The 26756-nt window shown below is 33.5% G+C and overlaps 1 protein-coding gene across 2 annotated transcripts in view; it reads left to right on the plus strand.

Moving 5' to 3' along the window:
- The window catches only part of LOC134530680 (intraflagellar transport protein 70A), a 36199-nt gene extending 13327 nt beyond the window's left edge, over window positions 1-22872 (plus strand). Inside the window, exons 7-13 of one of the 2 annotated variants that reach the window (XM_063365734.1) lie at window positions 708-976; window positions 2632-2828; window positions 11439-11649; window positions 14178-14353; window positions 15390-15485; window positions 19672-19784; window positions 22440-22872. In XM_063365734.1, coding sequence (XP_063221804.1) covers window positions 708-976; window positions 2632-2828; window positions 11439-11649; window positions 14178-14353; window positions 15390-15485; window positions 19672-19784; window positions 22440-22570 — 1193 coding nt within the window. In that variant the 3' untranslated portion in view covers window positions 22571-22872. Of the gene's footprint in view, window positions 1-707; window positions 977-2631; window positions 2829-11438; window positions 11650-14177; window positions 14354-15389; window positions 15486-16724; window positions 16874-19671; window positions 19785-22439 lie in introns of those variants that run through there. The other variant, XM_063365735.1, reaches the window with a different exon arrangement.
- Window positions 22873-26756: the final 3884 nt, after the last annotated feature.

Here is a 26756-nt window from a genome sequence, read left to right on the forward strand (position 1 = left end):
AATATAATTGCACAATTTTAATGACTCTGTTTACTGATAATGTTACCCAATACATAGTAGGCATTAAGATAAATAATTTTCATAGATTTTAGTTGGTTGTAGAAGGCATTCAGCTATGAAGTTACTATTCCTATGCTAAAAAATTACAATATTTACATTGATTGTATTATTTAATTTTGTTTATACATTCTGTGTATGACAGATGACAGAGATTAAGTGGTTGGATCAATTTTCTGCGACCAAGGTAGTTAATTTGGGTTAGACTATCGGTGGGATCTCACCTGGATTGTTTGCAAGTGAGAGATGTGGTGGGTGCTGCTGTGAGCTGGTGGTGGGTTTTTCGGGGATTGCCAGTTTCCCCCCACCAGTGGATACCATTGCTGTTCTGCCTCACACTCCTCGTACGTTTGTAACGACCTCGTGGATGTTAGCTGTAACTCGTTTATTCTTCTGTGTAACCACAGGCTTTAGCTGTATACAGCTACAAAACAGTAAATTAAAGTGATGAAGTTGTAACGAATTAAATGTTGAATGGATTAATAGGTCTGAATGTCTCAACGAAACCAGGATCATTAGAGACAATGAGGTGAGGATGGATCATTGACCGAATGCACGGATGAGGGGAAACCCACTGGCTCACGGCAGTGTCCTTCACGTCCGGGAGTGGAACCCGGATCACCACCACCCCAGGAGAATGTGTGTGCTAGACGAGGCAGCACGGGACGCCCTCACGGACATGCCTCCGCGCTCGGACGAGGAGCTGGACGCCGTGACCCTCCACAATCAGGCTCTCATGAACATGGAGGCCAGGCCGATGGAAGGGTTCGAGAAGCTGCAGTTCCTCCTGCAGCAGAACCCATTCCCGCCGGAGACGTTCGGCAACCTGCTTCTCCTCTACTGCAAGTACGAGTACTACGACTTCGCTGCCGACGTTCTGGCGGAGAATGCTCACCTCACGTACAAGTACCTCACTCCAGTGAGTACCCTAATTAATACTTCCATTCTTTCTGTCATGTCAACGTTTGTGGTCAAATAGCTTCCAATAAAGTTGGTCGAAGAGAAGACGTAACGTTATGACATCACCAAATTATCACTATCCTGTTTGTTTGAAAAAAAATCTAATGGTTTCAATTTTCAGCGAATATTTTATGCATAGAACTGGTTCATTAATTTTTTGTGTGTCATGGTTTTGGCTGATTATAATTGCATACTGTAATATCATAAACAAGAGAATTTCTGACCACTTCAACTTTAAATAGCAAACATGAGGTATTTATGTTTAGCCTAAGAGATTTGTGTACTTATACTTTATATTTTATGACCAATTTTAATTTATAGAAAAATAGATGACCATATTGCTTGAAAATTTCTTACAATATTGCAATCAAATATACTTTAAATTAAAATTTGAAGATGAATTGCTCTGCCATTGTCAATTATATACTTTTTTCCCCAAGTGGTTGTTTTTCAGTTTTTGTGTGAATCATAAAAGTCTCTCAGTTATACATACTAACATGCTTTGGAATTAATAATAGTACCTACTATATTGTTTCTAGACAAAAAATGGGATGTGAACTTGCAGTTAAGTAGTTTTTACATCAACATTACACATATAATGGAGTAAGTTTCACAGAACTGTTTTCATATTAATGCAGAGAAGAAATTCCTTCAAAACTAGTATTGCTTATTTATTGAAATTTTAGTTCAGCCTTTTCTAGAGAGAGTATAAAATTCTGTACATTCTAAATGTTGTGAAAATAATTACTAACATTTTAATAGGTAATTTTATAGCTTGCACGAATGGTTCACCACTGTTTATGTATGGTCAAAACTCTTTTGTAGTATTTTTGCATTTATTTATTTTTTGATGAGGGGGAAGGGCAGGGGAAAATTCAAATCTCTTTGTTTTCCAATCCAATAACCATCACTAGCAGATGGAATCAAGAGTGTGCTGACTAGGAAACCTGCACCCTTAAGTTACATTCACTAAATTACTCTCACAAGGATCAGTGCTCAAAATTTTCCAATACCTGAGAACACCAAGGATCAAACTGGGATCCCAGATATGGGAGAATAGTGACTGCCATGTAGGTAGTAATGAATATTAATTGTCTATGTGACTTTTGAAAAATATAATTTTACAAAGCTTTCAAGTTAAAAAGAATTACCATGAAAAAAATACAAACATAGATTACACAAATATAATTAATAAATTTCAGTATTTATGTGAGAATATAGCTTCTTAACAGTGTCTTCTGACAAAGCCTTCTTATGCAAACAAAGATGGCTAATACACAACAGTTTCACATGACAATATGTCTTTGATGAAAGATTCTTTATGTGGGCAGCACAAAATGTCACTGTCTGCGGGCTTCCATCAGTTCTACAACAGTCTAGGTTTGAACCTCCGTAAATTTAAGCCTGGAATTATGCAGTTGATAGATTTGGGTATTGAATTCACTTGCTGTATCTCATTCTACTTCAGCCACAGGTTTCATTCAGGAATGAACATGACAGCTACTTACTGGGTTCACGTCAGAAGTGCCTGTTCAGAAAATGGTGCCACCACTTTAGGTGAAAAACTTATTTATTGTTATAATGAATATAATAAAAATTTTGTTTTCATTTCAGTACTTGTATAGTTTTCTGGATGCTCTAATAACCCAGCAGACTTCGCCAGAAGAAGCATATCGCAAGTTTGATGAAATTGCTTCCAGGCACACGGACACACTTAGAAAACTAACAAAGCAAGTCCAAGAAGCAAAAGAAAATCATGATGAAGACTCATTGAAGAGAGCAATTGGCGAGTACGAAGATGCATTGGAAAGGTAATAGCATTATCACGATCATCTTGGACAGTTGTTCTGATACACAAGCTTCCCCGGATGTATTGTATCTTCTCAAAGCTTTTTCCGTTTCATTTTATTCTAATCTTCCAGTCCCTCTCATACTTCTTCACATTCCTTTAAACCATCTGTATCATTTTATCTCCTGTAAGATGTGCCTTCTATTTCTATATCTAGTTCCTTCTTTTTCATTGTCTTCACATGGCCAACTATTATACCAGCTATGTAATTATAACTTTTCCTTTAATATATCTGATATACTTGTACAATTTTCTTGTTTCTTATTTTGACCCATTTTATCAAACATATAAATTTTATCTCTCATAGATGTGGGTTAGTATAGTTACATAGTACAAATATGTATTCTAAATACTGAAATACTGCTTCGTAGTCTCCAGTTTAAGGGGATTGGTGCAGGACAAAAAACAGTCATTCGTCAGAATTTGTTGGAAATGAGCTTAAGTGTTTCATAAATGCTCGTTTATTACTACTGTATGGCCAGCCAGCACGTATATAAGCTAGCGGGTGAGATTTGGCAAGTTAGTGGCGAGAGAGCTTCTGTAAGGGGAGGTTGTCGAATGTTGCAGCTCTGAGGCCTGCCATCTAGCGGGAATCTTTCGAAGGTCTTCCACAATATCGCCTTTCTCTCTTTCTCTCTCTCTCTCTCTCCAACACGGACACCCAACCAGCTCTTATCTTCGCTTCCCATCTCGCCCTATCCTTCATTCTCGGATCAGGTAGCCGCCCTTCCCCGCGTAGACTTTCATGTTACTCCAGGAAACCAAGACAACCTGTGAAAAATTTGTCCAAAGCTGAATTTTTGTACTGTGGTAGAGTTGACTATGCTTAATAACATACCGAAAGTTTACCGCTGTAGACCTTGTGCGTTATCACCGAAAATTTGCATTTAAGTCCTAGGTGACAGCAACTTGCATCAGTCCATTAAAATGCTACCCATTTATACAGTTTTTAATTTAGACTGTCCGTAAACTTACCAAAATAATCTAGAAACTTTAATACACCCATTAATGTTAGAAAAAATTTAAATTTTTAATATATATGATATAAAGCGATTAACTCACGACATATTTTTTTTTTTTATCTTTGCCACCCAGATAAAAATACGATTTACACCGATTTGAAGAGCCCAATGCGAAAAAATGTCTAAATAAATGTTTTTAATTATACTTTTAGCTTTAATATAGCATATTTATAAAGAGTCTAGCATAATTAGTTGCCTCATTAAAGCTGCCCGAGCGTTGCAGTGTACTGCGGCCGTACTGATCTTTCACGGCCGGCGGGCTTTGAAACATGCTGCGTACTGCGACACTCAATAAACTTGGTATTAATTAGGGATTACTTAAAATATATTTAATGCATATGATAGGGTGTATTCATGTTACATCTATTGAGATATACATATTATTTTTTTTATATATGAATGATTTTTGATACAATAAAATTAACAATAAACAATTTCTGCTTGGAACTTGTAAATCAAAATTCTAGAGGACCTCTGGTTTTGTATATGTGTGTTCGTATTTTGTTACAAAAATTTTATTATTAAAAATTATTTTAATACCAAAAAATATAATTATTTTTTATTTCTAATACATTATATTATTTTAGATCAGAACTGTGCAAAATTTTAATGTAGCCTATATTATAATATATATATATATTTAATTGTATGAAATTATTTTACTATATAACAATTGAAGAAAACGATACACCGTTAATGTGCTTGAGTTTTGTCACTTTTATAACATAATTCGGATGATAATATTATTTTTTTCCAGAAAATAAATAATACATAAGTTGTGTTGTAAAATGTATTGATAGAATTACATATTTAGTAATTTTTTTTCTAAGTTAATTCATTGGAGTGCTGCGCCTAGCTTACTTCGTTGAATTGCTAGTGGCAAAGAGCGGTGGTGGATGTTTTTGCAAGAGTTTGACCGTATTTTATGACCCCAGCTGTGAGAGGGTGTTCGTCCCAGAAATCCTAACGGTCAAGGAAAATAGCCTTTCTCTGTAGTCACGTACGGGTCTGCTACTCGCGCAATATCGTCAGTTTATCACAACTTTCCGGGAAGTTCTATTGTTGTTATTTATAATTTATAAATTAAAGAGTCGATCATACTAACATTTTTACCTAAGCAAATTGCATCCTGGAAGATTTTTATCTACGTTTGCAGCAAAAATCACTTGCAGTTAGGAAACTTTTATTCTTTCAGAGTAAAATTCAGTCTGGAATTACCATACATTAAAAACCTTAGTTTTCTGGAGCAAAGAACGTCCCAGCACCAGCGACTTTAACACTGCTGCACCACACACTACGCAGCTTGAAATACATCAGTGATCAGACTATTGTACCAGACACTCAAAATATACACATTTAAACCTTAAAAAAAAAAAAAAAACACAGACAATATTTATGAAGTGATTTTGACGTTACGCTCAACATATTTATGTAACATGTAGTCAAATTTCTATTAAAAAATATATTTTTTTTCTTACCTTTTATGATTAAAATTACCAATTTAATAATAGGACGTTTTAACTTTGAGGTGTTTATCACAGTTACCATGTAGGGCATTATTTTATATTACTTTGGTGCCATAATGAGAACCGACTTAAAAAAGTATTAAAGTTATTAAATTTACGAAACATTTTTGTGGATCATTGTAGAAATTATCATTAAGGACTCAACTACTCATTTATTGGTGTGATCACAAGGTTTCATCGGTAAACTTTTGACGTGTTACAAAGAAATGTTCATTCTACTACTGTACAAAAATTTTCCTTTGGGATAATTTTCCATGTATTAAAAATTTTTGTTTCTTAACAGCGAAATTCGTCTCGACCCGAACCTACTTCGACAACCTCGCAGTAGTATACACTACGCGGCTCGGATCGCTTTAGTGGTCAGACTAATTGTATGAGACACTTAAAAATATACCAATTTAAAGATGAATAAATATGCAAGAACGATTACTTTAAGCGATTTCCACGTTGGGCTCTTTAAGTTTATGTAAGATGTATTTATATTTCCTTAAAATTGAATGAAAGTGAATTCGTTAACTTTAATGATTTAAAAGGTCTATTTTATAGAAACATGTTAAACTTTGTGCTTTTTATCACTATCCTCAGATAGGGCAATGTTTCTAGATTATTTTGGGTTCCATACTGAGGTCTACTCCATAAACTGCATTTGCAATATCCATTATTGTGGATCGTTGCAAAAAAATTTAATTTTGGACTTAACTACTCGTTTTCGGTGTGACACACAAGGTTTGCGGCAGTACTTACACTTTTGACGTGTTACTAAGAAATGTTCATTCTACTACTGTACAAATTTCTGCTTTGGGATAATTTTCTATGTATTAAAAACCTTTGTTTCTTCACAGCGAAATTCGTCCCGACCCGAGCCTACTTCTGCAACCTCGCAGTAGTATACACTACGCGGCTCGGATCGCTTTAGTGGTCAGATACATTGTACCAGGCTCTCAACAAATAAACTAATTTAAAATTTAAGAACTAAATCGTGATCGTAAATTGGCCGCCATGGTGATTTGCGAATTTATGGAGAAATAAAAGCAGTTAAAATCTTATGTAGTTTCCAAGAGACATTATTACATCACCAATCATCTTAAGTAACAGGTTTACAAAATTTCAACATATTCATTAACTAGTCAGTTTTTTTTCAAATGTGTTAGTATTAACAATCTGGACCATATCTAGTCGGTGAGTTCTGTATTGTTACAGACTATCTGTATTCCGGTATTTGGATTTTGAAGCTACTTAATGATTCGCTTTCAATGTCTATTAAAATATACCTAATGCTAATTGCAGGAATATTTCTACTCGATTTAAAAATTATAATTGCTGAACATTTGTAGCGGACACATTTCAATGTAACACTCACTGATTTTCGAGTTGTGTTGAGGTTTCGCATGCCACTTCGTGTACACGAGATGGCCCCTGCTCTGGTAACAATGAGTAGGGACACCTGTATTTCGCGAATACATTTCGTGTCAAGGTATTTCACAAAATACTGTAGCTTTTTATAAGAGGAAAGGCAAATTGTGAGGGTGCAGCAGTACGGTGACCACATTCTCATTGGCCCCGTCAAGAGCGGGACGACACCTCTCACCGCTCTCAGCCAATAACCACAAGAGAAAAGCTACAGTATTTTGTGAAATACCTTGACACGAAATGTATTCTCGAAATACAGGTGTCCCTAACAATGAGTCATCACAACCGGTGCCGTCTGTACGAGCGTCTTCACAAGTTATCCTGAAATATGTTCTTAAATATTAATTCAAGTGAATTCTTAAAATCCTACACACCTTATCTTAAGTGTCGTAAATGAATCGTTATATTTTGTAAATCCATATAATATAGGAGCCACCATGGCGCGAAGCGATGGACGCGATACGAATAATATTTTTTTTTACCAACCACTACATCAGTAAATATTTGTGGTTTCCATTCGCTATGAATTCAAGCATGTAACATTTGTACTGCTTCTTCAATTCGGCCACAGTTAAATGGGAGGCTCTGAATCACGGAAAACTCCTCAACAAAATCAACGATGAATCACAGGCATTATAACAAACAGTTGTCACAAGTCAGGTAGCCAATGAGCAGGTGACATTTTTCGAGTCCGTAGAGGATTGACTATCGTACAGGTCATTGGCAACACGCCCTTACACGCATGGTTAATACCCGCATGAGTAGAGCAGAGGTGCCCCCCCCCCCCCCCAAACACTATGACTCACCCCCCCTAAACTAATTATGCCCCCCCCCCCCCCCCCCGAATTTTTTTATGCCATGTTCTAAATGATTTACTCAATTATTTTATAATATTATACTTTTTTAGTATTATATTTTATCACATTTTGCTTTAATTAAAACTGATTTTCTAATAATAATTTTGGTAATATCAGGTAATATTTCCATCCTGAACCGACAGATGCCAAACTGCTTTTGTTGAGGAAAGTGCGGGGTTGCCAATTTGATTTACAAGATCCCTTTCATTTATCAAAGCACCAGAATCGTATTTTCACATTAGAAGCTATAATTATGTAAATAATATATACATTTTTCTCGTCTTTTAACCACCCCCCCCCCCCCCTGAAATTTTAATGACGCAGTCTGCGTCGTTACCCCCCCCTTGTGGGCACCCCTGAATAGAGTGTAAAGGCGTAAGCATGATACACATCTGGTCCTCATCTAACCGCGCACACTTAGATTTAACTCAGGATAGGGTGAAAAATGTTTACTAATTTTGCAGTCCTAACAGTCACCAACGAAACGCCAGCAAAATAAATAAATAAGGCCACGAATATTGTTCGTGAATGAAGGCGAAGCTGGTACTTTGGAAACGTTACCAGCATATATTAAATAATGTTTAACTATTATTTACGTAGCTTACTTCTTAAAACTGCATTCATGTAAACTGATTTTGTGTGAGACTATGTTGAGTGTTTTCTGCTACACTTATTTTTCTGAAAAAAAGTATATTGTGGCTTAATAAACTTGTTAACATTGATGCCTGTCATAAAAAAAATTCAAACGTAATCATACGGATACATGTTGAGTATAGTTTATGAATGGTTCACGCATTGCTAGAAAAAAAAAGCATGTTTACAATTTTACACATCTTTATGTTGTCGCATCGCGTCCATCGCGTTGTACATACGCAACTCTGAAAAATAAATGTATGGTAAAAAAGCTATAATAAAATAATCTCTTATCTTTCTTTATTCTTTTTTCTAAGCGCTCTAATGGCTTTCGATAGTTTTGTTCTTTTGTGTACTATGCTTGGTGGAGGTTTCTTCGGCATTTTATTCCTGAATAAATCTCACGCTTACAACAAAAAACATCTAGCTAAATCACTGTGTTAAATAATAACAGAGAATAACCATTCAATTATACGCCGAGCTAGACCAAACACGTTCTCTTATCTACTGAAAATGAGTACGTTGACCTTCATATCAGTTTCGCGCGAAATCCCGTCTCCCCTTCGTAAACAGCAGACAGCTGAGGCAGGGTGGGAACGAGAGAAAACACTGGCTGCAAACAGTTCGGGAAACTGTCGCAAGGTGTCACTACTGTCCAGCGCGCTCCATAATTTCTCGTATCCGAGCTTGCACGCTGCTCAAACTTCTACAGCTACGTTTTTACTTTAGGTCCGACTGCAATAAGCTAAAGACTAAAATAAAGTCAATCATTCAGCCGACAGATATATTGGCGTTTGAATTACAAATGAAAACGCGAATGTTATTAAATTCGCAAATGAATATCACGCAATTTCGTAGCAGCTCATTTATTAAAATTCAAATTGTAAATACGTTAAATTAATAATAATTACAGATAAAATAATGGTCACAGTCATATCTCCCGTGTCTGAAAATTTATCTGCGAAAGTTTTACCACTGAATTCTTTATAGTTTATTAATAAAGCTTGAATTTTAAAAAATCCCGAAAATCAGCAATAACTTAATTAAAATAAAAAAATTAAAAAAATAATTTTACACCAGAATGGTTCAAATCTTCTCTAGTAGCTGAATCATTAACAAATATATTGTTTTTTTTAATACCATGCTGGTGCACCAATCCCCTTAAACTGTTTTTGCCTTTCAGTTGTGACTTCCCCCACTATTTTTTGCAGCCATTCACTAGTATTACTAGTGCTCTATTTGCTTCACCCAGTCATTTGCCCATTTTTTTTTTCATTGTGTAATTATTTACTCATAATTACTGTACCGTAACACAATATATTTTATATGTGACTGCTAATATTACTCTCACATAACTTGACTAGACTTGAGAGCAATTATTAAACAAGAATATTAACAGTATCACACTGATCACCAAAACTGTGTGTTGTAATAGGTCAAAGTACTGTAGTTTTGTGAGGGGGAAAGAAACATACTGTATGTTAAAATAAGAAAAACAAAACAAAAACAATATCATGAAATTTTTTTATGTTTAGTTCTTTGTTGAAAACATAGTTTGGAATAATGAAGATACACATAATTTCCTGTAAAAGTGTATGACTAAAGATCTCTTTTAAACACGTTATGGAAGTTACTTTCAATGTAATAAATTTACAGTATACCTTAATTCACAATACCTAAAACAATACTTTTTTTATAGCCAAACGACTACTTTTGTATATATAGCCAAACGACTACTTTTGTATATAAAATGCCGGTATAGGTCGGACACATTAAAAATAGCAATCGTTCATTCAATTTAGGTCAGTTTATAAGCCTTCGAAAATAACACACTAGTAATAGTGTACTAATATTTTTAAGTAACTGGGTTCACTTCGGCTAGCTGAGGCTCAGTGGTAGTAACAAGAAAATTTCAGTTGGACCACAGAGTGTATATTATAACAAAAAATTACAGATACAAATTTTCAAGTTTCAAAATTGTTTGTTTCACTCATAAAATATATGTGTTAGATAAGTCTTATTGCTGATAGTCACATTTTAACAGTGTTTTATGATCGCAAGAAACTCATACACACACATTATTTTTTATTTAATTAGTGCAACGTATGTGGATAAGTGAGGCAAAATGTGCAGAACAATGTACTCGCGGAAATTGCAGCTAAATTTACAGTATCTCTGATAATCACAATGTTTTATATATCAAATCACTTAACAACTCTACTAAAACACTTCGCTATTGTTGCTAATAGTCAAAATCTTTTTTTGCACATAAAATTCAGTGGATTCAATACCAAATAATATTATAGCACTACTCCGTATTGGATGCTAAAACATTCTTTATTAATAATTAAAAATGTTCTTAAACTAGAAAAATGCTACTTCCTGATTGGCTGGAAAGCCGTGAGATCAAACGGTTTCCCAAATCAATATAACAATAGAAACTGTCAACAAAGATGAGATAGTGTAAAATAACACAGATTTAAAATAAAAGCTTTATTTAAGTGTTACATTTCATAATATAAAACTATTTCAGTTTACAAATATCATTACCAATAGTCCTGAGAGGGGTCTGTGCATTGCATTTACATTAAAAAAACAATAGTCATAAAGTTCTCGGTTTCGTAGGTATGGATTACATTTCAAAGCAAAATGCTGTTTATAAAGTTATAATTAATAAAATGCAGGAAATAAAAATGATTAAATAACATCTATGCTAACACTTGTTTTAGTACATAACATATTTCTCATAATGCGTTCTTTGCAGCTAACAGAACCTGTACATTTGATTTTTCCTTGCATCATAATCCAAATTGTCTGCAATCTCCTTTTGTCAGCCCTTCTTGCCATTGCTCTCATTAATCCATTCAAAATTGCAATAAACATAGAAAGGGGACGGAAAGAGTGCACATATCTGTTTGAGCCATATTTTTAGTTTGAGTTCAATTTTTTGCACTGATAATCTTACCTACTATCATTTATTACAGGACGTGGAAATTTGTTTGACTTGGCGTTTCACAAAATTCATGTGATCACTCATGTAACTTTTTGTCATGCGTTATCTCATTTATTGTTACATAACACGTGGTTATGGCTAGCTGAGTGAAAAGTTCACGGGTGCTGGCAGGTACATTCCTGTGCTGATGGCGCAGGCAAAAGTGTACTGGGACATGGAGAACTATGCTCAGGTGGAGAAGATATTCCGCAAGTCGGTGGACTTCAGCAATGACAACGACACGTGGAAACTGAATGTGGCCCATGTTTTGTTCATGCAAGAAAACAAGTTCAAGGAAGCCACTGGCTTCTACGAACCCATCGTCAAGAAACATTCTAATAATGTGAGTACTTTAACATTACTTGTAGATTGCAGCTGTCTTAAATAGCTGTCATTTTTATTTTCAATTACATAAGCAACCAGTAATTTGAAATTGATAATGTTCATACAGTTAAAATATATCGTGTCAAAAAAATTAAAATGATTTGTAAATTTTGTAATAATCAAATTTTTCTATACCTATTGAACTGAATTTGTTAGACAGAGGTATAAATTTTATAGATTACCTAGTACTTTCACATTACTGTAAATTGGAAATGATGAACAGTTTCAGTGAAATTTATAAATTTTATGTATAACTGACACAAAATCATTTTTAATTTTACTATATAACAAAAAGAAAACAAATTCACATTATGCTTGGTGTTGCTTGGCTTCTGGTTTATAGTCGTATCGAAGGCAAAGATATCACCGACGTTTCGGTTGACATTACAGTCGCCATCTTCAGGGAGCAGTTACCTACATTATATTTTTTCTTCAACCTTATCCATGGTGTGCTGAATAGCTACTGAAAGCTGTGCAAAGTTTTGTGTATTAATATCCAATTTTATGTTTTTTTTACCCTAATATACAGTAGCCTACCTAGATGTTCTCAACGTATCTCATTCTCTGTCTCTGCCATACTGACTTATTCATGTCTGTCGACCTACACTGTGACCTCATTTACCTACCCTACTTACATTTCATTTATCACCAAAGAATTTGCAAGCACAAAAATCCATGAAATTGGACTGAAAGAAATAAATGCACTCATGCAACGTACGTTATTTGCCATTCTTTTATGCTCATGCAATTAATACAGTTGGTAACATCCAACAAAATTGATATGCACTCTATGTTACTTTATTGGGTTGAGTTAGTTTTCTACTTGCTATTAATCGAACTAAAATTTTAGAGTTAAATATCTATTTACTTAACAAACGCTGTTCTGCCCCTCAGTCATCACTATACACCAATGGTTCTCAAACCTTTTGCAGTCAGGGCACATTTAAAATCCTACAAATAATTGTGGGTGCACATAGGTATACAAATTATTGAGAAATAACTAAGTAAAATATGACAGATATTCATATTGATGGTCAACTCAAGGCTTGTTTACAAATTGTAAAGAGTGATTACATTGCTGTACTGAAATAAATCATTGTTCAAGCAAAATAATACTAAATAATGTTTTAACAAAAAGATCTGTACATCCATAATAAAATGGTATAATAGAGTAACTACATTTATTTTTATATGTGGACCCAAATTTTTTCTGAAATACCACAAGGCACACCCAGAAATCTACTAGGGTGCCCACTTTGAGAACCACTGCTATAAACACACCCATTTACATAACAAATTTTATTAACATATTAATTAGGTATCATAAAATCATTAGTCTACATTGAAGGCACCGATATTAACACATTGAAAATTAGACAATTAATAGCTCAAGCCAAGAGAACCATTTACCTGTGGCGATTCAGTTTTCCTTGGTTTCCCGGTAAATACTTTGATGGCTCCTTATCAGAAGCATTTCTTAGATTTTGTTGTGTCTACATGCCTTTAACGTTGGTAATGTAAGACATAGAACGATAGAACCATATCCTTGAGGGGAAAAACCTTGTATGTCAATTTGGGTTTATTTTTTTATTTTTTCAATCTCAAGGTAAAGAAATCTGCAAAACTTTCCTGCACCAGGTGCGGTAAACATGCACATGAATAACTATTTGTCACGTGAGTACCGACTAAAACAAAATTAATAAATCCCTTGCAAAGGTTATTTTTTAAATACAGTTTTGGCAACTTCCTGAAAACCTACCAATTTGACGTAAAAGGTTTTGAATCTGCAGCGATTGTATACAAAATATTCTATTAATCCTGTTGATTTCTACAACTGAAAAATAGGCATTTATTTGTAGAACTTATGTAAATACTAAAAATAATGATTAAATAATCATTGACTATGTTGTTGGTGACCACTAAAATGGAGTTCAAAAGCATTTTTGTGTACTGGTTACTAAAAAATATCCTTTGATTGTTTCCAAATTCAGGTGCATTATATTTTATATATTTTTTGGAAATTAGTCTTCAGTAAGATGAAAATAAATTTGTTTTAAATGGCAAGCAGTAGATGAAAATGTGCATACAAACCTTGGAGCTCACTTTTCTCTCTCTTCTTACACCCCAAAGGGTACTCTGGTTCTGTGTTGAAACCTCTGTTGTAGTGTCATTTTCATATCATCCTTAGAATGTTCTAAGAATACTGCTACTAAAGCATTGCACTTCGTAGCTTGCACGATGCCTGATACTCATGATCGTTGATATAGGATTAGAGTATAATATATATTAAAAAAAAAAGCTATAATAGTAGATAGCAAAAGGCAACAGTGATCCACCATATTATCATCTGGCCTTGTACGCCCCAACCACCCTACTGCCATCTTCCCATGATGTTGGCTGGGAATTCCAACCATCTTTCATGTCAATCAATCGATCATCATGGAAAATAATGAGTGGAGCTATTTGTAATGTAGGAATTCCTTGCAGATTTTGGATGTGAGTGCCATTGTACTGGCCAACTTGTGTGTGTCCTTTATAATGACTTCGCACAATGAAGAAGCTGAAGAATTGATGAGGAAGATAGAGCACGAAGAAGAACGATTGACAAATGATGAACCTAATAAGAAAATATTTCACCTCTGTATTGTGAACTTGGTGATTGGGTGAGTTACTTGGACTGCTGAATTCTTCTGAGTTTCTCACTGACTCGGACAGTGGAATATTGCATGTTTACAGATGTTTGAGTTTGATTAAGACCCACATATCTTGGATTTTTTAAATTTTTTGCAAGAATTTCAATTTTGAGAGGGTTGTGTTTTTAACCAAATTATATCTTTCCTAGTTTTTATGCCTAGTTACAGTTTAATATTTCATATTTATTAACAGGCACCAGTTGATAACTGTCAGGAGGAAATACATAATTATATCACACAGGCAACTGCAACTATAGTATTGACTCCGAAAAGTTCCCAGAAATAAGTGCGACACTTGCTGGTGCATCTAGAACTGTCACTTTCAATCGCATGTGTCTGGGTTCCCGTTGTGCAAAGAACAACTATTAGACTTCGAGAAGCAACCTAACATTTTATGATTTATAAAATACCTATCAACAGTTACACAACTTTGCCACTTTTGGCCATAACAAATGAAGACAAGAGCGCTGGTACTGTATAATGGACTGCATTTACAAAATGTTCCATTTTTTTTTAATCATTCCATGAGTATCACTTCATTATTCTCATAATGAAAAAAAAAAATTGAAGAATTAAATATATGGTACCAGTAATCATGCTGAATTATAAACCAGCCATTCCATTAACTTGGAACGTTTTATTTTGTATAAACAAGACATAGTAATGTACCAGTGTAAACATATTAATTCTGTCTCAATTGGAAAACAGGGTTGAGGTATTTAGGCCATTTTGTTGTGTGCTTTATCATTATGAATGTTAGTGTACATAAACATTTTAAAAGCTTTGTGTGTTAAATTTTTTAATTACCTAAATAAATGGTTATTATAGTATTAGTAAATTTTTTTACAGATACTTAGCAATTTAGGTAGGTGAACCATATTGTTGGCATGTACAAGAAATAGTGTGTGGTTTATAATTTAAATTATTTAATGTCAAAAAACTTTACAACTTTCTGTAAGAAAGTTTGACCACACGTTCAAAGATAATTTGTTCATGTATTTTACAGCACCTTGTACTGTGCTAAAGGCAACTATGAATTTGGGATATCCAGAGTGATAAAAAGCCTTGAGCCTCACAGTAAGAAGCTAGGGACTGACACATGGTAAGTTAATGTACATTACGTACATCTAACATTAAAAAAATTAAAATTCTTAGTTTGTGTGAAATTTTGTTTAACAATTTATGGTAGACTGTTACAAATGTATGTATACTTTTAGCTAGTATTTATAACTGTTAACTGTAACAGTAAAGATATGTAAATACACTACTAGTCAGCAGTAACAAATAGTCATATAAGAAACATTCTTTTTACAAACATACGTTTTGCTTTGCTAACAGGAATTCTTAAAGTCCCACATAATAATTATTAGTACAGTGAAACCTCATTAATAAAAACTCTGTTATTTCAAAACTCTCATTAATAGAAAGTTTTTTTTTAAATTGGAGTTGTAATGATAACTAATTTAATATAAAGTTGTTTGTGTTCCAAGGGTAATTACTAATTAACTATATGTAGTAAAGGATGGTTAATAGAAATATACCAGAATAATGTAATTAATTATCAATATTTCAAATTTTTATGCATGGCTTCTTAAGGGGCCCGCCTCGTCAGGGGTGTATGTGTGTTAGTGAGGCGGGATGATAAGCGCGACGCTCGCTGGTATTTCTAGCGCGGTGTCGCCTCTAAGCGCGAGGCTCTGAACTGGCGCGCAGTCTTCTCGTCGTCACAGGATAACAGTGAAATTTGAGCGGTGACTGTAACATTATATTGCGGAGAAATAAAGATAAAGGGGTAATGCAAGTCCCTTAAGTGCTTTCAAGTATCTGTGTGGGTTGTTTCATGCCTAAAAATTACTCTGAAAACATGGGTTTTAGCCATTTTAACTCTTCTAAAAATACAGTTTAAAACTTTAATCCGAAATCAAAAGTACTTTTCGGTTCTCGGCGAACTCTTAAATGCTTTTCGTAAGCAGACTCCACCAGGATATTTTGACTAGTTTTGAAATCGCGTTGTTTTTCCTGAAGCTCTGCACGCCGTGTGTGTGCCCGGGTAGGCGGGCCCCTTGAGACTCTTCTCACATGCCATGTTGGTTATGTACTATCCATCATTGCTATTAGTGAATTGCTATAACTGTAAATCTATGAACATAGCTCTCTTGCATTTTGTGTTTGGTCACAAAGTTTTGTCATCAGATTTTTACTTAAGATTATCTAAAAAGCATTAAGAAGCCATGCTAAGGTTCAATAATTATTACCACTTGTATAATAATTAGTAATGATTACTTGCATTTTAGTTTGGGAATAATTTTTAATGCTTAATATTGTTGTATTTTTGGTTTAGATTCCTGGCCTGAGCTGTACGTAAATGAACATTTAATAGTCTGAGATATAAAAAACATTTAATGATATGAAACAGATGCATCTTTAAAAATTATCATGTAAGAAAGAGATACTAATTAGTTCCAAACACCCATTAAACTATAAAAGTAATGGTTTTTTAATTTACATGATTATGCCCAGACACTATATTTTAAACAAAACTGTACCTATAATCATACTTCCAGATGAAAAGATAATGTTATCAGAATTTTTTCTATGAGAAAGAGCGAGACAAAAAGCAAGACTTAATGTAATATTTTTGATGCTCTTGCCTAAATTTTAAAATATTTAATATATTACAAATTGCACAATCAAGGATTGAAATCACATTGACTGTCTTGCATTGCACCTCTCCAGTCTTTGTATCTTTACTGGTAAATATGTCCGAGAAAACAAAAAAAAATGGTAATTTATCTTTAAAATTTATGTGTACAGCTTTCCTTCTCGTTAAAAAACCTTGTAAAAAATTATATTATTCATTTTAAAAATTTGCTATCATAAATCTTACATATCCATTTCTATATTATACTGTAACAAATCTTTAAAAAAAAAAAAATACAAAAACTAGAAAATATAAAACATTATCAAAATATACATAATTCAAAGTACAAAAAAATTTATGACAAACATTATAAAATGGCAAAATGCAACAAATTTAAAAAACTTCGAACACAAGAAAACTATATTTGACTCCACCCCTCCATCTAGGCAGTGGACCAAACAAGTCTACACACACTATTTCCAGAGGCTCCATCACCCCTGTACATTTCTCATTCATTACTTCTGTCTGTGCCCATAACAAACAACTGTTTACATCTTTCAACCTACAAAACCCCTGAACATGTTTAATTGTTTTTCTCACTCCAGGCTATCCAGATTCCACATGGATCAGTGCGCAAATTTTAGTTTGTAAACTATTCGGTACACACAACCCACATTTTGGTACATTAATGTTTAGGTTTTGAAAAAAATGCCCTTTTGTCACATAATTTCCTTTTCTTCTGTGCAATCTGCAGAACTAAATTCCTTGATTACATCCTCAGCCACCTCATCATTAAGTTTATCCGAGAACGCTTTCATCTCAGTCTCTACTTCTGTCATTTGTTTACATAAACTCTTGATCCCTCCATGTGCACCTCTTATTTTACAAAAAAATTTCTCCACATTATCCAATCATTCCCTGTTCACTTCATCTCGAAACTTTTCAAATTTACTCCCAATGTTTGTGTGTTCATGTACATCATGCCCAATAAATTCAACATTTTCTTTTAACATTGTTACTTCCCTTCCAAAAGTTTCTAAATTAGCTTGTGCCATTTCCACTTGTGATTCACAGCTCTCAACACTTGATGCACATGAGGAAATTTGATTATTTACATTAGCCTGCTCATGTTTAATTTCAGTTCTCATATTTACCAAGTCCCGTCGGATTTCCTGTGACATGCACTCCATTTTGTGCTGCCCCTGTGCAATTTGTTGTTGTATGGCAATTAACATTTGCATAATCTGTTCTGACCCCCCCATAACCTCACTTTGAATAGGTCCTGCAGGATGTTCCATGTTACCAGATATTTCTTGGGGACCTGGAAAATCCTGGTTCATAAATTCTGTGTTTAAATTTAGTTGGTTTTACACTTCACTGATAATTAAAAAAAAAATAAGTTTCAAAATTACAACCTTAGTTGACTTGCTGTTTGTTGCTCTGTCCCACGTAGTCCCACGATGCGATGATCTCGAATTACTATGTAGTTACCGCGATGCGACGATCTTAAAGTTCTGCGTACTGGACACCCTTGGGTCTCGCAGCTTCGGTCTCCCGTGGTTTTTACGACGTGTGGACAAAGCATTAGTTGAAGCAGTCAGGCGGTAAACAGCACAGCCGATGATTAATGGATGTGTACAAAGCTTTAAGTTTTTTTTTTTTAAAAAGAAATATATACATACAATGTATTACCTGGATTTAATTATTCATTTAAAAATCACAAAATATTTAGCACAACAGAACAAATAAAAATTAAATGTACATTAAAAAGAAGATAAAACCCGAAGCCATCGCCCGGCCACGGCCTGCTCGGCCCGCCGCCCGAACAACGACCGCTCGGCCCGGTGCTCGGACAATTACTGATCTTACAGCTTTCCTCTCCCTTGTGCGGGCAGTGTCCTGGGCTCGCTGACGTAATTTTCAGCCAATCATGGCGCATAGCAACATAAGCATCCACGAAATGCTTACTTCTGTTCCCACGACGCAGCGATTTTGTATCTTTCTCGCACTCCCGTGACCGTGACTCACACGCCTAGCGTGTGAAACAAATCCTCGGTCGTGGAAAAAATGAAGGAAAATCACGTCAGCATGCCTTCCCACACAAAGAAGCCAGCAAAAAATACTCGAAATATAAATTTATGAATTTTAAAAAATAAAAACAATAAACCCGGAGAACTACGTTTACAATAACTTTTAAAAGGAAAAACTTTACATCCAACCCGAAATATGACAAAAAATTTATAACAAATTATTATTAATAGATTGCATGAGGAAGGCTGTAATCTGGGTTGTTACAACAATATTTTCGCTTTGCTTTCAGACTGAAATCATTATTAAGGAAAATTTCCATCCTGGTTCAAGAGTAGGATCAGGTATTGTGTTGTCCCTTCTCGTCCAGTCAGAGTGGCAATGGTAAACCACCGCAATATCTTGCCTTGCTGTTTGCCTTGGTCGATCGTGATTATATCCCCAGGGCGATATGAACAAGTCTTCACGCTATTCAAATCAACACTTTTTTCCCAGTCAAATTAAAATGTACTTGTAGTAGAACCCACCAGTATGTAGTGTTCTTGTTCAAAGTGTTTTTTCCATTCTTTATGCAAAATTTTTGATTCCCTGAAGAATACTGTGATTTTTTCCCCCTCAGGTTCTATGCCAAAAGATGTTTCTTGTCTTTGATAGAGAATATAGCAAAACACATGATTGTAGCAAAAGACTCTGTGTTTCAAGAGTGTATACAGTTTCTGGAACAGTGTGAAGGTAAGAAGTTTTATTTACATTTTCTCAACTAAATACTATCCTGTAATTATTATTGTATGTCATAAGCGTACCCAGGAATTTTTTTCAGGGGGGGGGGGGTGTTTGTCAATCCAGATTTTTAAGAAAAGCTCCATAGACAGCAACAATTAATTTTTACTATAATATATAAAAGACAGCATATTACGTGCTGTTGAATGACATAAATCCATGACATTTTGAAGTTCGGTTTTTTAATAATATGAATGGAATCATGGGCGAAAATCTGTAGGATTCCCTGGGAGGGCCTGCAGGATGTTTATCATTCCCATTTCATAGTTATGATTTTGCAATCCCAAGCTCCCTTCCAATAGTAGTTTTAAAAAATATATTATTTTCATGCACAAACCAATAATTGCTGTAACAAATGCACTGTTGTGTTAAAAATCGTGGAAAATCTGACATTGTAGACTGTTTCGCTTTGCTTGTTTACAAAACAAGTTACAAAATTTAATTTGCTTCAGGTTTGTTCAATAGTTGTTTTACTGCACTACATGGATTAGTGTTTAAATAGTGTGGGTTTGTGTGTGAATGTGTGTGTACATTGTGCATATGCTTTTCAGCATGGTAATATTTTATCATCAACCATTCAAAATGTGCTTTTTATGAAAACTACAGTATGGAAACTGCATATTTAATTACTTTATTAACAACACTAAAAAAAAAAAAATAGAGGACAGTGTTACGGTAGTTATATGAATATAATCAGCAAGACATGACACCAAAAATTTTTTTTCATTATAAAGTACTCAAGAGTAATAAATGAAGAGAAAATGACAACTTCTTCCTGCTTTTTCAGACATGTCTTCTATACACTTAAGATTATAATAAATTTTTTCTTTAAATTTTTTTTTGTAATTGCTAGGGCTGTTCTGATACCTGATACTACAATCAACATTTATAATTACTGGCCATTTTTTATAAATATAAGTAGTTGAATCATAATTTTTTGATAAATATTAAAAAAAAAATTCTAAATCTAAAATCAAAGCAAGTTTATTGAACATTGTGGATCACTTATTTATTAGGTATACACTAGTGATAGGCTTAAAAACTGATACATATTTCGTTAACAGATACCATAACCTATACTAAGCAGATTCAATTCTTTTTGTAAGTAATCACAATGAAAGTCTCCAGAAATTCAATGATTGTAAAGCCGGAATTACAATGGTCCATCGCCTCCAGCCGTCAATAGCTTGGTAATTTCATACTTTTGACGTACGGAGATGAAATTATTACCTCCAAATGTCTGCAAGGGTTTTGTGTGTAAGTTTTGTTATATAAGAAGTATTTTAAGTTTTTTTAATTGCTTCTATGCTTATATAATTATTTTATAATTATGTATTCACAAAAGTGTAATTAATTATGCATGGTAACTCTGAAAATGTTGAAATAAATACCAGAGTGAAAAATATTGAGTTTTAAGAGTTATACTTATAGTGCATAGTTTACATGATTGTCAAAATAATCTAATTATACAAGAGAAATTTTCTCCACAATTTAAGTTTTCTCAATAGTTGGCAGCATGTATAAGATAAAATTTATTTTGAATGAACAAAGTGTTGTAAATCGCTTGGCGGTTGACAGACTAATGGATGACAGTTGGAAACGTACGCATGCAACAGGCTATTGTAATTTCGGCTTAAGCAATAAGACAGTAAGTACCTTAATAAAATTAATGACCAAAAAAAAAAAAAAAAGTATTTTACACCATAAAATTTGTGTATAGCACAACACATATTATTTCCTTGGCTAAATAAACACAACATTGAAGAATAAAATACAGAAAAATGGTGTAAAAAGGCCTACAGAACTATAAACAGGTAAATAAAAAATATGGGTGGTACCCGAATGAATGCAATTATTGTACTTCTTTCATGTGTATCATTTCTTTGAAGATCAGTTGGAAACTTACATCAGACATCCAGAAAATAGGGAATATCGGTCGATACCAATACTGCAATGATTACATCAGTACATCACTAGTAAACATATTTATTCATTTTTACTTGTAATTAAACAGTGTCTGTCATTAGTTTTTATGATTCACCCTTAAAGATGTACTTAAAATAATTTAATAAAAATAAGATATTTCTAAAACTATTACAAACAAAAATATCAAATATTTTCAAAAAATTTAAAGTTGGTATAGGCCAAGAGCTGAATATCAGCTGATATCTGATACCAGTATCAGTATAGTCCTAGTAATTATATTGTACTGTTTCTGCATTGAATTGGATATGTATCATTGGAGCTCGATAGTGGAAATTCACTAACTTGATTTCAAATAGTTTCATTGAGCTATGCCCTAGCTGACCAGCAATGGTGTTAGTTAATGAAACATTATTAAATCAATATTCACCATTGCTAGAATCATTCAAAGAACACAGAAATTCGTTATAAAAAAAACTTTACTTTGTGATATACAGTAAAGAAAAATTTACATTGTAACTAACAGCAATAGTTTCTGTAGCATTGTTTTTAATATCAATAATCCTTCAATTCTGTGAAAGATAAATTGGGTAAAAAAAAATAGTATATTTTTACATCAATATTCCAGACCTCCAGCTGACATGCCATATTTTTTTTATTCATTTTGTTGCACATTTGTTTCAGTTTATGGAAAGGATGTGAAAACTGTCATTGAGCATTCATTACAAGATCTGAATTTGCAAGAAGGTAAAAATACAGTGACATATGAAGCGCGAATGTTAAAATCACTCTTGTTACGCTTACAAATGAAGTGATATCACATAAAAAAAGTAAGTGCTCAACCAAACAATTCACCAGCAAGAAAAACACATATTTATGCAACACTTCATTGTTAATCACCAGTTGTTATGAACCAATAGAGTAGTAAACACAGTCCATTTCACATCTGAAATTTTTTTAAGAATACAAAATTTAATATAAATATTTTTACATCAAAATAATTTTCTTTAAAGTCACTTAATACATACATGTAATTTATTGCTACTAGTCATTATTGCTACTATTGATTGTAAGGATAATTGTGTTTAAAATTAAATTAATGCACATTCACCATAAATTTATTTTTTGATTTCTAAAATCTAAGTATTCCTCTCACCTAACAAATATTGCTTTGAACCAGAGGCTTAAAATTTTTAAGTAATCTTACAAGAAAAGATTTGTTGCATAGTATTGGTCAGTTAAAATATAAACATACTAATATATAAGCAACAAATCTTCACAAAGTAGATACTAAAAATTTAAAACCCGACATCTGCCAGCATTGACATTTACCCGAGCACGTATCGGAGTAGAATAAATAACATGGACCATTGTGTCAACATTCTCACTGCCACTCAGCAGTGATGAAATGCTCTCTCAACCCCATTCATTCAGTGTTAACGAGAGGTAGCATGTGAGTGCTTTGCAAAATGACTTGACAAGAGAAACTCCCTCTGTCACAGTGAGGTATAGTATTTCAGTGTTAACCTTTATTCCACAGCTGGCTTTTAGTAACCATTTACCATCATTTGTGTAACATTACTGTAGTAATTAACATTTATTCTGTATTGTATGCTATCATAAAAGCAGTTTTGTCAAAACGTAATGGTACTGCATAGGCCTTATCACTGGCAGACCAGTAGATAAGATTACACAATAAGTGCAAAGCTATTATGTACAGATATGTTATCCATCTGAGTGTATTAAAATTGTAGCTTGACCGCGCATGTATCAACATACATCTTATCAGTATCATTGCAGGAAAACTAAAATACAAGTTAATACACCATAAAGCACCAAAATAATGATATAAATTAGCATTTTTAATCAAAACTTTACTTACATAAAAAAAATATAATCTTTTAATATAGTTGATGAAAGTTGTAGGTACCAAGATTAATGGGCTGAATATAGATTGGAAAAAATTTACTTTTTTGATCTTGCAACTGTTGTTAGTAACTCATATTACATTATGAAGTTGGTAAATTTTTCAATCATTTTCAGTCTTTTATTATTATTCATAGTAGTAGTATTAAATATTATTAAATTTTAAGTGCATCATTTATCAGTTCAAATGACACTTTTGCTGAGTGATATGCTAAATGTATGAATAATATAATTTATTAATATAACAATTCATTAAAAAAAAAAAGAATTTGGCCTAAAATAAAACCATAAAATTGTGTCTCTAAGGCTGGTGTTTATAGTCTCATCTTGAGCAATGTCTTGAGACAGTCTTTACGAAGAAGGTCTTGTTTCTCAAGGCAGCGATTTCAATCTCCATGTTTCATAGTCCGCGACCAAGACGAACTTCATGAAGACTGCATGCTCAAGCAAGAGCTTGTTTGCCGTACTTACGGCTTGACGAAGCACTTACTTGAGACAGCCGAAAAGACACGAGCATACACTAACTTTGCCGATTGAACTGTTTTCGTTAAATATTCTGGTACTATTCACACCAAGCACTGAAACCCCAGAATTTGAGGCTATTTATAGTACAAGATTTAGTGAGTATATATCACTACAGTCGAAGTTCGTTTGTACATTGATGTGAGGAATTCGTTTATTGTTTTAATATCTACTCTTGAATCACACATGGAAAAATTGATGTTTTGTGACCAGAATATGCACACCTTCTAGTACATCTGAACTTGTGTCACTTGAGATTAATGAAATTAAGAACTTTATAGACTTTTGTCTTTCCTGTGCAAGTTTAACATTAAGAAATTATGTATCTAACGATTTAATAATACCCTTTTAACAAAATAATGCAATAAAATTAAGTTAGCATCTTCAGAACTGTTAATACTGAATTACTACTTGTTTAAAAGCTACTTGTCTTTACAGAATTATCAAAAAAATATTTCCGGTAGTGAATTTTTAGATAGAAAATGTCACTCTGCTTCAGCTTCAGGATAAGGTACAGTAAATGTTAGCTTAATAAAAATATCAGATTTAACTACACAGTTAAAGGAAATTTTTAATTTAAGTAAGAAAAAGTATGTTTAGAATTATAACAATAAGTTTGAACGAATCTGATAAGGCTACATAGTAAGGAACTTAAAATTTTGTAAAACCCTTTATAAAGTGTTTGTTCATCAATAATATAACAATATAAGACAATTCCTCATATACTTAATAGGTTAATTTTTCTTGTTCAAGTTACTTGTGATTCTATAATTTAATCGCGTTTGTTCATCAATAATATAAGACATTAATTCCTCATATAATAGGTTAATTTTTCTTGTTCAAGTTACTTGTGATTCTATAATTTAATCGTATTATAAATTATAAGTAAAATATATAGACTATAGTATGTCTCAAAGCCTACTGCGTATGAAGTAACCAAACCAATAAACTGAGCTATATATTTAAATATATTATAAAAATTAGATTTAAAAAAATTAATCTAATAAAATTTCTCTTAAAGCTTTTTTTTTTTGCATTTTTCATTAACTGTAACTATTAAAAAAAGTACCGTCAGTGTCAGGATTTGAACCACATTCTTATTTTTTCCTCTATTTATGGACTTGAAACCCTACTCCCTAACCATTACACTACCAAACCACTGACGAAAATTGTGGGAAATTATTTAAATCACCACTGTAATGCCACTTTTACTTAAATTATTTTTAATGTTTTCTGGGTGTCATGAATCTAGAATTAAATTTTCTGATTGTGATATGTACCATCAACCATCATTAAACGCATCGTTTTCCACATCCATTGTACTCGTTATGTGATCAATATGTTAGGGGTGGTCGGGCAGAGACATATAGTTTCGGGCGGGCTCGGGCGGGTAACCAGCCTATACCTTCGGGTTCGGGCAGTTTCGGGTCGGGCATCAAATTAAATCAATTTTGCGCATAATGTAGCCTGCTTTCTTTACAAAAGAGTTTTTACACTGACTGTTTAGTATTTATTTAAAAATTAGCTACAATAACATCTATCAATTATTTATTAATTTAATTTCTAACAACAAAATGCAAGGTTATGCCAGTTACTGCATTCCCTTGGTTAAATTTTGACTAAGCATAACTAGTTCCTCAACATGTTCGTCCAGCAGTCTCTCTCTTCGAGAAGTACACACATTTCCTGCTGTAGAAAATACTCTTTCACTGGCAACTTGACTGGCTGGAATTGGCAGATATTTCAAGACTAAGTTTCTCAGAGCAGGAAAGCGCACTATATTGTCAGCCCACCATTTGCAGGGATTTTCATCTTGCTGCAGTAAAGGTTCTGCCAAGTAACTGTCCAGTTGTTCACATGGAGAAGCATTTAAAACATAACCACCAGACAGACGTGTTTCTGATGAAGCTTTCTGCACCCTACTCCAAATACTGCTACTTTGAAAACTTGATTGTCCATCAGAAGTACTAGGTGTATCTGAAAAAATAAAAATTGAATATAAATATTAAATACTAAACTTTCTATATGTCTAAAAGAACCAAAACATTTTTAAAGGACATGCATAATCCTTGAAAGGGCTGTGTAGACCAAAATTGTTCAGTGCTACATTTACATGTGAAGTTATTCTATTAGTATTATAATAAGATGTTATCAGCTTACCTTTTACAGTGTTCTCTGATGGTCCCAATTCTTCTTTGAGATTTTTTTTTACAATTTCCTTTCTTGCTTGTGTCAAAACACAGTCCTTGAATCTTGGGTCCATAACTGTGCAATAGCAATGAGGTTCCATGTTTTCAAACATGGGAAATCTGCTTTTTATTGCAGCATAAAGATTCTTAGCAAATGTTTTAGCGGATTTCTGTGCATACAAACCATTCACATAATCCTCTAAAAACGAAGTAAGACCATACAAAATGGGAATAACCATTGATGCAGTTGGTAGGTGGTCAGTACTAACATCCCTGGTTGCTTCATCAAGAGGTTTTAACACTTCAACATAACCAGCAATCAATTCCCAGTCATTAGGAAGTAAGTTTTCACAGTTTGACTTCA

This window comes from Bacillus rossius, chromosome 3 (genome assembly GCF_032445375.1).
Source record: "Bacillus rossius redtenbacheri isolate Brsri chromosome 3, Brsri_v3, whole genome shotgun sequence".
In the NCBI taxonomy this organism is placed as follows: domain Eukaryota; kingdom Metazoa; phylum Arthropoda; class Insecta; order Phasmatodea; family Bacillidae; genus Bacillus; species Bacillus rossius.